General features: G+C 37.6%; 1 protein-coding gene across 3 annotated transcripts in view; it reads right to left on the minus strand.

Moving 5' to 3' along the window:
* The window catches only part of LOC139967432 (huntingtin-like), a 53,175-nt gene that overhangs the window by 2,621 nt on the left and 36,454 nt on the right, over positions 1-14,100 (minus strand). For 2 of the 3 annotated variants that reach the window (XM_071971207.1, XM_071971206.1), the window contains exons 43-56: positions 13,902-14,079; positions 11,497-11,559; positions 8,584-8,904; positions 8,366-8,451; positions 7,725-7,948; positions 7,421-7,538; positions 6,601-6,837; positions 5,778-5,933; positions 4,569-4,756; positions 3,466-3,583; positions 2,507-2,652; positions 1,678-1,866; positions 961-1,123; positions 206-366 (exon numbers count right to left, since the gene is read on the minus strand). In XM_071971207.1, the coding sequence (XP_071827308.1) occupies positions 206-366; positions 961-1,123; positions 1,678-1,866; positions 2,507-2,652; positions 3,466-3,583; positions 4,569-4,756; positions 5,778-5,933; positions 6,601-6,837; positions 7,421-7,538; positions 7,725-7,948; positions 8,366-8,451; positions 8,584-8,904; positions 11,497-11,559; positions 13,902-14,079 (2,348 nt within the window). The remainder of the gene's footprint in view (positions 1-205; positions 367-960; positions 1,124-1,677; positions 1,867-2,506; positions 2,653-3,465; positions 3,584-4,568; positions 4,757-5,777; positions 5,934-6,600; positions 6,838-7,420; positions 7,539-7,724; positions 7,949-8,365; positions 8,452-8,583; positions 8,905-11,496; positions 11,560-13,901; positions 14,080-14,100) is intronic. The other variant, XM_071971208.1, reaches the window with a different exon arrangement.

Consider the following 14,100-nt stretch of genomic DNA (forward strand, 5'->3'; position numbering starts at 1 on the left):
TTTACCAGCAGGATTCACAGGTACAATGTTCTGTACTGTACTGTTTTGGTTTTGACAAGAAGAAGATATTTTCAAGATTTTAAACCATCTGTTGTGACATTAATTATGGCATTGCTTTCAGGTAGTTTCGCTTCATATGCGAGTGGCTACAACGAGCAAAACAAAGCAGTCCCTGATCAAATTTGAATTTCAAACAAAAGGATACAGATTCTGAACCCACTGATTGGTGGAAGCACACATGAAGAAAACGGAGAGGCTCCATATCGCCATGGCAACGGGTGTACGCTGGGTGAAATTTGACAACGAGAGTAGGACCCAATCCTGGACGAGTTCTGACTGGCCTTGACGATGGAGACCCGCAAATACCTAAAATGATACAAATTTTAGATGAAACATTAATATTTATGAAGAAAAGAATGCAAAAATGTTATAACTGATTTATTCTAGACAGAAAAAAAATTAATTGGAATATCGAAAAGTCATTCATATGTAGGTGAACAAATTATCACCTCCCTGAGCACTTTAGAGAGGCCAACAGTATCACTGTTAACTGTGCTAAAACTTATATTTGAAGATTTTTGAAGATATTTTATGACTTTTGTGGCAACACTGACATAACACCTCAAGAAGAAAAGAATCCTTGTGGGTCTACAAATAACTTGAAACTAATCTGAAAACAGAGGTTTTACATATATATATTATAACCCTTGAACATCCAACTTATTTTTGTCCTGTCTGGCCCCCCAAAGAAATTGAAATTGACCACTGGTGCATAACATCTCTCTAAAATGAGTTAAATGCCAATTTTTTTTTTCCACTTTCCTCAATCTAGCTAAGTTACAAATAGTACCTTGGTGTAAAACTAAAAAAAGAAGATGGAGGGGGAGGGGGAAGGGGGCGAAATTAAGCTATCGTTACAAAAATTGTCTGCTTGAAAATCATGAGTATTTTCGTATTTACCCTGTAGACGATTGTGGCCATCAGCTGTGGATGGGGTTGCTGGTTAGAGAGAAACTCCCCGATGACTTTATTCATCACATCCTGAGGAGAGAAGAAATCTTCTAGGAAGGTTGGCAGGACCTCGGCGACCAGACTAGCTTCTGTCGGATAACCTTTCCTTATTCTGATTAAAGATAAAAAGGGTGAAAAATCACATTTGTGGAATTTTGTCCAGTAATCAGCTATTAAATATGAAGGTCTTGAAGTCACGGTGTCCGAGACGAAGGATCTTTGACTGGTTATTTTGCCCGCAACTTCACCCGCTTCATCCAAAAAATTTAATAGTTATGATAATATATATTAAATGTGGCGGTATCCAATAACTTCTACTTTGAAAAGTCAAACCAGCATTGAGACAGTTTAAAAAGCTCTCATAGTGAAGAATTGTTTCATAAATTTTAGAATCACTAATTTCTTCACACAAATTGTGCACAGAAAAAAATAATGCTATAAATACCGCAGTCTAAATACCAAAGTGAGAGCCCCCCAAATTATAACACTGATATTTTCTGTTTTACTTTTTTGACAAATGACAAAGTACTGTACCATATACTTATGGGTATGTATGTGGGTAGAGAACGGTGGAGGGTTAGAATATGATTTTCAGAATATGATTAAAAAAAAAAAATTGTTTTTCACTAAAAAAAAGAAGAAAAGAAGTAAGACGCTACATCTCACCTGTCAAACAGTATTGACTGTCTCTCGAGGGCTTGGACAAACTCCTCTGGATCGCTGGAATCGACATCATCGTCCGGTTGGTCTCCAGCGGGGAAGGTTCTCCTGGATAACTCCTCCCTCGTGTACGAGCTGGTCAGCAACAGCCCTAACGCTGGAAGAGCGTGGACTGGTGATGATGGTAGACACAACCTGAGAGAGGTAAAAATAAAAATAAATAAATAAATAAAAAATTAATAAATAAATAAATAAATTAATAAATAAATACATACATACACAAATAAATAAATTAATTAATTAATTAATAAATAAATAATTCAATAAATAAATAAATGGAAGTCAGTAATATCACAGCAGTTAAGAATGTTATAATCAATCATCGATAATCAGGCAGTTATTTTTACGATGCTTAAGCATCCACGAATGTGGGAGAAGCCCGCGAGGGCTCATGGTTTACAACTTTCACGTCTGGTGGCTTCCAATTCAAAATTTTAACTTAGATTTGGAATCTTATCCATCTTCTTCCTGGATGGAATAGATAACAGTAAAATATTATAGGAACAGGCATGATGTTTGGAGTAAAAGAGGTTCACATGTCCACACCTTGTATCCTCCCTTCTTCCTCCCTCACCCCCTCCTCCCCCCCCGCTCCTCATCAATCCAGATGGATGCGTTGATTAATAATTATTATCCAGGAGAAGAATATACATCCACCCACCCTTTAAATGTTAATCTTGATGAACTGTAAGAACTGTAAGAATGTGAAATGAGTAAAAAGTTAACGAGAAAGTGGCAGAAGGAACAAATTGCGTTCTTCTTATACTTTCTATACCTGTCTGCTGCTAGTTTTCTGAGCTGATCGGATTCATGGGCGCTGAGGGCCTTAGCAACCAGCAACCTCTCTAGACCGAGGAGGATGACCTTATAGATTAACAAAGAGGTTGTGTCATCACTCATAGAGACCATGTTAACCAGGTGCTAAAGGAAAAGAAAAGTATAGAAAAAAATAAATAGATGGCGGTCTCTTTTATCAGTGTTCATTTAGAAATATATTATCTTGTATACTGTCAGTAATCTATAAACACTTTTAAACATATTCAAAATTAAGGGAAAGAAGAAGAAGAAGAAGAAGAAGTAGAAGAAGAAGGAGAAGAAGTAGGAGTAGGAGTAGGAGTAGTAGGAGGAGGAGGAGGAGGAGGAGGAGGAGGAGGAGGAGGAGGAGGAGGAGGAGGAGGAGGAGGAGGAGGAGGAGGAGGAGGAGGAGGAGGAGGAGGAGGAGGAGGAGGAGGAGGAGGAGGAGGAGGAGGAGGAGGAGGAGGAGGAGGAAAGATTAGGAAGTAAAGCAAAGCTATATTCAGGCTTTCATATTTCCAATGATACATATTAAATTTTCCATTTCTGAAGTTCCTTATTAAAATATTTCATGATAAGCATTCAAACTAGAGAAATCAAAAAGTCAATTGGACATTTGTGAACTTTTCTTACGATGGGTTCATACTTTTCCGTTGAAACTTGCTTTACTCAAGCACACTAAAGCTGCATCCTTCATGGAATTTAAGTATTATCAAAATCAACACTACAACGATTTATAAAGTTTTCTTCTCTTGAATTCCTACTTTCTGTTTGCCCCGATTTGATTTAGTGTTTCAGTAGAAAATACTTATGTCAACATTCTCTGAGTAGTTTATGCCTCTACACTTAAAAACAAAATAAATAAAAATTATTTTGAAAGGAAAGGAATCACAAAAGTTGTATTAAGTATTTAAATGACTGGTTGTGAGAGGACGGTACCATGAGGACAGTCTTCGTGAACGGACTGCCAGCCAAGATGTCGGCGTAATATTCCATGAGGTAGAAGGTCACGGCTAACATCACCAGGGTGTGTTTCTGACTCAGGCCTGGGCTACTTCTAAATATTTACAAAATAAATTGGAAACAAAATTATGGCAAGTTAGTACTGGTTACAGGTAATCCGTGGTTACCTCAATGGGAATTTGTTTGTAAGGACTTTTTATCACGTTCAGCATATGCTAGAAGATATTACCAAGTAAAAATGCGATGTTATATAATGTAATATATGGAAATAAATATATTGCATACAAACTGGAAACAGTTTCAATTTTTGTTTATACCTCAAGAACAGAACCAACGTATGATGTAGTGGTAAGACCCATGTGTGTGACTGTTTTTGAAGGATATAAACTTTAAAATCAAAGCCATTGTTATATAAAATTATTATTAAAGAGGAGGTGGGTTGTTACTCACTGTGATATTTGAGACAGGTTCTTATTGATGTACATAAATCACAGACTTTGTTATATCACATTATTATTAAATAGAGGTGGGTTGTTACTCACTGTGATATTTGTGACAGCTTCTTATTGATGTACATAAATCACAGACTTTGTTATATCACATTATTATTAAATAGAGGTGGGTTGTTACTCACTGTGATATTTGAGACAGGTTCTTATTGATGTACATAAATCACAGACTTTGTTATATCACATTATTATTAAATAGAGGTGGGTTGTTACTCACTGTGATATTTGTGACAGCTTCTTATTGATGTACATAAATCACAGACTTTGTTATATAACATTATTATTACTGAGAGGTGGGTTGTTACTCACTGTGATATTTGGGACAGGTTCTTATTGATGTACATAAATCACAGACTTTGTTATATCACATTATTATTAAATAGAGGTGGGTTGTTACTCACTGTGATATTTGTGACAGCTTCTTATTGATGTACATAAATCACAGACTTTGTTATATAACTTTATTATTACTGAGAGGTGGGTTGTTACTCACTGTGATATTTGTGACAGGTTCTTATTGATGTACATAAATCACAGACTTTGTTATATAACATTATGGTTGTTACTTACTGTGATATTTGTGACAGGTTCTTATTGATGTATTCTACCAAGACCGGGATGAAGACATTCACGTCTTCGATGACGTCGGATTCTAACAGATAGAGGGCGCCGTACAATGCACCTACTCGGCTCGGTAGGTGGTTGCTCTTGAGTGTCACCTCCAGGAGTTTGCTGACTTTCTCTGAGACATCTTTATCCTGTTATAGAATGAGAAATTTGTAGGTACAGGTTAATTGCAAGGACTCTCAATTTAATTCTCAGTGAGGGCTATCGAGAAAACTTTGGTTGGAACAAAGGGACAGACGGAATCAAAATCTCACTATACCTAGATTAAGCAATATGTAGGGTAGGCTAGCAGGTTAAGCAATATGTAGGATTGTAGGTCAGTATGTTAAGCAATATGTAGGATTGTAGGCCAGTAGGTTAAGCAATATGTAGGACTGTAGGCCAGTAGGTTAAGCAATATGTAGGATTGTAGGCCAGTAAGTTAAGCAATATGTAGGATTGTAGGCCAGTAAGTTAAGCAATATGTAGGATTGTAGGCCAGTAGCTTTAAGCAATACAAAAGGTTAGGCCAGTAGGTTAAGTAATATGTAGGGTAGGCCAGTAGGTTAAGCAATATGTAGGATTGTAGGCCAGTAGGTTAAGCAATATGTAGGATTGTAGGCCAGTAGGTTAAGCAATATGTAGGATTGTAGGCCAGTAGGTTAAGCAATATGTAGGATTGTAGGCTAGTAGTTTAAGCAATATGTAGGGTTGTAGGCCAGTAGCTTTAAGCAATACAAAAGGTTAGGCCAGTAGGTTAAGTAATATGTAGGGTAGGCCAGTAGGTTAAGCAATATGTATTAATGTAGGCCAGTAGGTTAAGCAATATGTATGATTGTAGGTCAGTAGGTTAAGCAATATGTAGGATTGTAGGCCAGTAGGTTAAGCAATATGTAGGATTGTAGGCCAGCACGTTAAGCAATATGTAGGATTGTAGGCCAGTAGGTTAGGGTAAGCCAGTAAGTTAAGCAATATGTAGGGTAGGCCAGTCGGGTGCCCAAACCTAAGAGCTTAAGGACCTTGCATACCCAAATAATGCAACATTACTGCCGATTTTCTTTTTTAATGGGTCAGCTTGAAATATTTCTCGGGTCAGATTTGGACTGTGGCTGCCTGTTAAGTACCGCTGGTTTATAGTAATGCAAGATTACAGTAATACTGAATAAGACTCACCATGCCAAGGATAGCAGCTGCTTTACAGATCCCTGGTACTGCGTACTGGTTGATTATTTCATCTTCTACGTAGTGATACTTGTTCACCTCTAGCAGGGTGTCGAACATCCACTCAAACTGGGACCTCTCCGTGAAGATATCAGATATCACCAGCACCTAGCGAGAGACAAAAAAAGAGATGGCTTATAGACACTTTAACCACCAGTAGAGGGGTTGTTACAGACAGCATCAAATTTCAAAGCCCTTATAGATTTTGTGGGCAATTTTGAGCATCAAAACAGAATTCAAAATAAAATTAACTACGAAAGATGAATATTGCCCCCCAACACATAGGACTGTGAGTATCACTTCATGTTTTGCTGAATATTTGAATGATTGACTTACAGAAAATACTTTCACGGCACGGCATGCAGATTCTTCCAGTAACGTATCGTTAAACCACATGTAAATAATGTACAAGCAAATTCAGGCTATAGTCCCACCTGAACTAGTGCTAATGCTGTGGCAGTCAGACCCTGTGTGGATTTATACACACAAGAACACATACATAATCCAGTCTATAGTAGATCTTACACATAACAATCGCAATTGTGGTGCTTTGGCTTAATTTTTTTAGTGAGCTTAACTTTCAGCCTTGGGCATGTAGATTTTTCGGTCTACTACAACACCGGTGATTTCATCTGTTTTGTACATTAAACCTCATCGGAGTTTATACCGCCAATAAGGAAAGGTGTAACATTCAAACATGTAATGAGCGGTAAGAACCACTGAGGGATGCTGCACCTCAGCGTCGCTCCTCCGTAAGATGACTGAATACACTTACGGATTTGACCGTTTCGCAGAGCTGCATGAGAGGGGTACGGGGAGTGGCTATCGGCGACAACCACTGGCCGTAGACCTCCAGGAGTAACATGAGGCAGGAATGGACATCCAACTTGGCATTGCCTTTAGCTGCTTTGGTGGGTGGTATCTTGGGAGACGGCAGGGGCGACTCTACTCCGTGCTCGTCTACGAGAGGCGGGAGAAGGTTGTTGATGGCCCAGATGCCATGAACTGATAACTGACGACACGGAAATAAACAGAGAAGGTATTCAAATTACAATATTAATGACAGTCTTGTAGAAACATGCAGACGAATGTGAAGCAACTATACCCGTGAAATAAGCCAGACACATCAAGTATGGTCACGCTATGATCAGAGCAATTTTTCTCTTTAAAATACCACCATCGAGATGTTCACCAATTCAAAGACATTGATATGTGTAAAAAAGATGTTATTCATTCTGGCAACAAGGAACGATTTAATGTTTTTTCAGATCATCCTTTTTAAAAAAATTTACATTTAACTATTAATGGAATTGTATGTTAAAACTGAGAGGTGACATGGGAGAGCTTTGATGACACAAAGGTTTCGAAGAAGGGGTTATTACTTGAAGCTGTGAGTATTCAGATATAGAAAATAGCTATTTTGAATTCTGACAAAGTTCCTGTACATACTACTACGCATACTGAGTTGGTAGAACAACTGGTCTAAACAACAAACAATTTGCCATAGGGCAAAGGGTATTTAGGCATTGGTAAAGAAATATGCTGCTGCAGAGGTAAAGATGGGGGATTTTAATGGCAAGGAAGGGGTGTTATACCTGTCCAACAGTGAAGCATCTATCTTGAATATCTTGGTCTTGATTTGACCTCAGGAGGTCATCGTATACCTCCTCCGAGGTATGAGAGGTAAAATCTGTCGTTGAATTAGGGGAGAACCTTTAAAAGAGATGAAAAGAATAAGAGTCGGCTGGTGGGGGTTTTTCAGAAAAATTTTTGCCCCCATTTGGAAAGAGAGAGATTGCTACTGTTGCTTTACGAGGATAAATTTGCTTGCAGATTTATGACCACGAAACGACCTTAACATCATCTCCAACGACGACGAAATTAAAATATATTCCTCACCTGTCTTTGAACAGATGTCTCACTTTCCTCTCTAGGATCCCTCGCAGATGGGCTAGCTTCTTGCCCTTTTCTGACGACAAGAATGGAAGGTGTTCGTGCCTTGGAATGCATAGTTGTCTGCTATTGGTGGGATTGCCAGGCTGTGGGCGGAGTCTTGTGTCGATGAGCAATGACGTAATAGCTCTCACTGCCAGACAGGTTGATTGGCTATGTTCGATATCCTCCTGAAATTGAAAGTTTGTTAGAGTATTGTCGTAAAAATCACTGAACATTACACAGCTTTGAAGAAAGAACTAAGGGAAACTTCATCTGTTGCCAGGTTTTGTGTTTTTGTGTGTTTGGTTAGGAATTGTATAAGTCAGTGGTCACAGCTGTGTGCATCCATGGAGACTCTGTCCTACCCACCAGCAAGGTCGGTGCTCAACCTCTGTCACAACAGATGTAACGTAAGAATACTGAATCATATTTTAGGACACTAATCTTCAAACGATAACCGTTACACCTGCAGGGTGAACAACCGCCTGATTTTGATCTTGGAATTCTGGGTTTTTGATGATAGGAATCAGAAGGTTTTAGTGTTTTAAAAGGTAGGTAGACTAAATCAGTAATAAAGTAAACAAAGATGGACCACTAGAAAATACCTCAACATTCTCAATAACATCTGGAGATCCAATGACACCAAGAAGGGCAGCCCAGGTCTCTTCAAACTGTTGTCTTGAAGTCCAACCTTTTGAATATAAACAGAAAGATAATAACGTTAATTAATAACTTTGTTTAAATTTATATTAATAAGTTTCTTTAATTTGTCAATAATCAAAAACTTTTATCTTTTAATTATAATTGATTCATATCATCGTACCTATCGTGTTGATTCTGAAGACAAATTCGGCTAACACATCCCTCTCCTTGAGAATATCCAAAGGGCAAGGTGGGAGGAATGTCGTCTGTTGTTCCATAGGACTGGGACTCCACCCCATCTTCCAAGCAAGTGGAGGAGTCCTAGCGAAGGTGTTGACCAATGGCAGACGAGCTAAGCATGTGATGACATCTCTGATTGGCTGTTGCAGGAACTGAGGTAGTAAGTAGATGGTAGGCTGGTCACTATTGGCTGCAGCCGATGGCTGGATGAGATCCACTAAGCTGGCCACCTGGTGACATGTCTCCATGTTGGATTCAAAATCTGAAACAAAAGGTTGGATAATACATCAATAACATTATTAGAGAAGAAATTAGAGGAGCTATGAATATTCAACACGTTTAAACCTACAGTGGAAAATACTTGTTGAAAAGTTGGACAGCTCTATAAATGCAATGCATATGGTAGAAAAAACAAAATTTAACACTGATTTTTGTTCAATTGAAAATGAATTGGGATTATTATAAAATATATACTAAAAGCAAAATAAGGGAATGGATCTATTTTCTTTGATGCCAGGAGAAATCTCCTTAGCTCAAGAGCCAAATAACTTGAGTGACAAAATCTTTCATCCCTGTCTACTTTAATACTTCAATCAACCAAATCGTTCTTCATGAAATTATAAAGAACAAAAGACATCTTCTTAGGAAAAGAGAAATAGATTTTAATGAAAAAGAGGAAAAATCTTGATCATTTATGCCATTTGTCACTGATAAGTTTGTACAAGGCTGCAGCTTGATATGGACCATCATGGCATAATGCTTACTGATGAAAATGAGATTTATAGAAATGACATATGTAATAGTTGGCATTTTGAGCTGAATTGACCCCCCAAAAGAAAGGTTTTTACATCACACATCACAATTTAAAAGGAAAGATTAGACCTTTTGAATTTGTTTGCCAAAACTGTACCAGAAATGACCAACTTGGGCATAACTTTCAAAGATTTCCAGAAAAACGATCAAACATACCATCACATTGGTGTAGCACAAAATAGTCTGTCCTGAATAGAATTGTACATTAACAATGCACTATTAGGAAATGTGTCGACAAGAACAGCTGCACCAGTTGCAAACTCCCCCTTACCCCTCCCCCCCCCCTCCCCGCAGCAAGGCTGTACTTATATCAAAACACTAGAGAATATCTTGGCACACCTGCAGTGCCTATTGTGTGACACTGCTCAGCACAAAATATTTCATCCTATCCAGCCTGGATGCAGGATGGCTGCAGCCTCCTCAGCATCCTGATTTGTGACACAGTTCCTAGTGAGAAGCAGCTGAACGGTTGTAGCTATATAAATCTATTTTAGTGACATTGGGGAGTAAACATTCATATATGAATAGTACTCAGCTAGGTCAGAATGATGGAAAGGCCACAACTTGCATACCTTGAAAGCTTGGCAGGGTAACATCTTCAGGTTGAAGAGCTATAAAAATGGTTGAACCACCCCACCCTCCCCCCACCCCCACCCCTAAAAAGCTAAGAACTGAAGAAATCGGGATAAAATGGATACCGAACAAACCTGTAATCTCTATCATTCTAAGTTAATTTCGACCGAACCTTTCTATCCACTGTAAAATTGTGTGACTCTAAACATTAACAACAATACTGAAGAATTGAAGAACAGTGAAATGGATGAAAGTACAATCAAAAAGAGAAAAGGAAATAAGTAATTTAAAAATTAATCAGACAGTACAAACTGTAAATTCATAAATAATATTTCAAAAGGTCATTTAGATATGCTTTTTGCCTTCTTCTTTATTTTATTTGCCATAGTTCTAAGCTTTTTTTTTCTTCTCCATTTTCTGGCCATCATCAATGATACTGAATGGATTATCAAGCCTATGAGGCATCGCTATTTTGATAATGTTATTCACTTCAAGGAACTGGTGCTTTTAATTTCCCTAAAAAGACATGTTCAACTCCCTACCTCGATCATTTAACTATACCGGTAGTCTGCTCCTTACTAACGTAATCAAATAATTGTTTCTCCTGTGACGGTAGAGTAAATACCTAATCAATTACTCACAACAAAATAACAACAATAACACACATTCAAATGTAACAAAGCAGCTCCAAGTATAATATGCAAATTAGGCTAGGCTGCGATGCAAGTGTTGCATGACAATGCACCGTACTATCACAGTTTAGACATAAATTTAATATATCTGATGGAAAATGAATTTCCATGCATGCATTTCCTTCGCATATCTTCTTCACATACGGACATTTCCGGTGACTATCTGCTGTCGATATTGTGGATGATTGGGTGACCCTGGCTAAATGTCAATGTTTAATTATGAAATGACACCGACTGCCTCAAGATTTCAATCATACATACCGACATTAAATGAACGTAGCAAACTAAAACCAATACATAGGTGTGTTCAAGACTTCTTGCACGTCTTGAGATATTTCCATAGCAACCAGCTCCTTGAAATGTTTTGTACAGAGTATGATCAGATTCTATGATCTTCCAATCTTTTCAGAAATTAATATTTCCATATCTTTCCCCCCCCCCCACTTGTCTATCATACATCACAAGAAAGGTTCTATACCCATGGTCGTTATATAGGAAGGAAGTTAGTAAATCCCCGATTTAAGTAACTGCGTCCATATGAGCTGTGGACTCAAATGGAAAGTGGGCAGATTTTCACAATGATTAGTACATCTTTATGCGAAAACAAGAAGAAGAAAGCAATGATTATTACTTCCTGTTTACTTGTCTTGCAAATATACGAAAGAGAAAGAAGGAAAAACAAAAAAGCAGAAGAAAGAACCAATATATCGAGAGCAGAACCCTCAGGCCGACCAAAACACAAAACAAAACATAAAAAAAAAGAGAAGCTCTCTCACCAGGACTGTGAGAACCCTGAAGCATGGCAGACCCTCCATCCAGAGGTTTAGCTTGCAAGAAAACTATCGCCATGGTAACAGGAGATGTAAGAAGATGAGAAGATAATGATGAATCGTAACACGATGAAAGGAGCGATAATGAATATAAAAAAAACCAAAGAAAAATAACTTTAAAAACAATGACTAATAACAGCATGCTGCATGGACTAACCTAATGAGCAAAGGCTTCTAGCTACTGGATTAAAAGCTTTGAGAAAAATGTTTTTGCCTCTCCCCTTCATGTGTTTTACTTGATGGCTGTAAGCTTTTATTTTAATTAAGCTATTTTGCATGATCAGAAATGAATATGAGTATCCATGTGAAAAATTGGGCAAAATTTAAAGTTTTGCTGTTAGACCTTCTAATAGAAGCAAAAGTGCTACTGTATGTAGAGGATAGACAATGGCATTTTGTAAAGAACAATGGCCATTGTCTCTGATGTCTTTGTAAGACCTGTTAGACATTCTAATAGAAGCAAAGTGCTACAGATTGTAGAGGATAAACAATGCCATTTTGTAAAGAACAATGGCCATTGTCTCTGAGGTCTTTGTTAGACCACAGCTACTGTAAGAAGCTGTGAAACAGCTTACAAAAGCCGTTCGTATAGTGAAAAGACATGAAGCCTACAACACTTGAGTTCAGTTCTGTTTGAGGAAAACAATGCCATTTAGAAAAGAACAATGGCCATTGTGTCTGAGGTCTTTGTTAATTCCTCAGATGATCAGCAAACGTATATATTTTGGAAGTTGTTGTATTTAAGTTCCATAAAGTATGAAATTTTCAAACAAATTTCGGACTAGAAATAATGTTGGTCTTTTTTTTAATGGTTCATTGGAACATATTGTGAAGTGAAAACAAGCGTTGTTTGCTTTGTAAGCAAAATCGGTTAAAACTGGTGCAAGAGATTCCGGAGTAGTTCAACTCCTCAAAATGACTCACATGCAATTCCATTTTCCCCTCTTCTGTCATGCTTTGATTGTGACAGTATATATTATTAGCATATTAACAGAAATATTACTTCTTTGTTAAAAAAAAAACACAGAAAACAACACAGAAAATAAACAGCGTTAGACGACACATGCAACCAACCACCCACAATACACAGTTGTGTCCCTGCCAGTCCAGAGAGAAAAATGCAAAGATTATTGAGTAGGTATTAAATGGTATCGCAAGCATGTTAAAAATGAGCCGCGATATGAGCGTTTGGATCAACATTATTACATGCTGGTGTTTGATACTTAAAAGATGCATGAAATTATTGGAAATGGTAAGTCGGCTGAAATTTTGTATCATAACAACTGGCTGAAATTCTTCAACACAGGCACCTCATTTGCATATGGAAGCCATTGTTTAATTTGATATGGTACTATCGTACAGTCAATAACATCGATTAACAAAAAATCTTGTGTGGAGCTCTTTGCTGTAACTCGTTAACACTAGACCTCATTTGCATATGGAAAACAGGGGTTAATAAGGTATGGTACTATCGTAAAGTGAATAACATCGATAAAAAAATCATGCCTGGAGCTCTTTGCTGTAACTCGTTAACACTAGACCTAATTTGCATATGGAAAACAGTGGTTAATAAGGTGCTACTATCGTAAAGTCAATAGCATCGATCAAAAAATATTGTGTGGAGCTTTTTGCTGAAACTCATTAACAATATGTCATTTGCATATGGAAGACAGTGGTTAGTAAGGTATGGTACTATCGTAAAGTCAATAACATCAATTAAAAAAAAGTATTGTGAGGAACTGTTTGCTGTAACTCGTTAACAATATTTCCTCATTTGCATATGGAAGACATCAGTCAATATGGAAACCCTTAAAAAAAGAAAGTTAATATTGGTATTCAAACCAGACTCATTATTCATATGAGGACCGAGCTACGTATAATACACGTCCTATGCCTCTGTTGGGTGTATATTACAGTATTGGCTTGCTAACATTAACATTTATTCATTACCAACACTAATACATATCTTGAGGGGGATGATATCAAAGCCATTTATACCTACTAACATGACTAAAGGCTTTACATCACAGGCGATTTATGTAAACGAACCTTATACGGTAAAACTAAAGCATGCGATAAATATATTTATATGGTTTGTTTAGGTTCACGCCCACGATATACATTAGTATTTGTTGAGGCTTGGTTTGTTATTTTACCAAAACATGAAAATCTTTAACCACTTTCCTTCCTTCCTCCATTCTTTAACTACTACATATGTTGACCTCATAACAGGTTATTTTGGGATCAAGACTTGGCAACCTGCCAAGTGGGGACATTTCTGCACAAAATTGCCTTACTGCTTTCTTTTATAAATTTTTTTTATATATATTTTTTTCATTATTAATAGTCACCTTTGAAGATCAATCCGTGCAAACAGGTGACCAACGAGTTGGTGTACGAGACGTGGTCTTCAGAATGAAAGGCTGCCCTCAGTTGGGTATTGGTTAGGACTAACGACAGGGCCTCCAGAGTGTGTTTCAGCTGCACGGTGGGTATTATCTGTCGATGTAGTAGGCTCCAGTACACGTACTGGAAATGAGAGCAACCAAA

The sequence above is a fragment of the Apostichopus japonicus genome, chromosome 5 (genome assembly GCF_037975245.1).
Source record: "Apostichopus japonicus isolate 1M-3 chromosome 5, ASM3797524v1, whole genome shotgun sequence".
NCBI classification, from domain to species: domain Eukaryota; kingdom Metazoa; phylum Echinodermata; class Holothuroidea; order Aspidochirotida; family Stichopodidae; genus Apostichopus; species Apostichopus japonicus.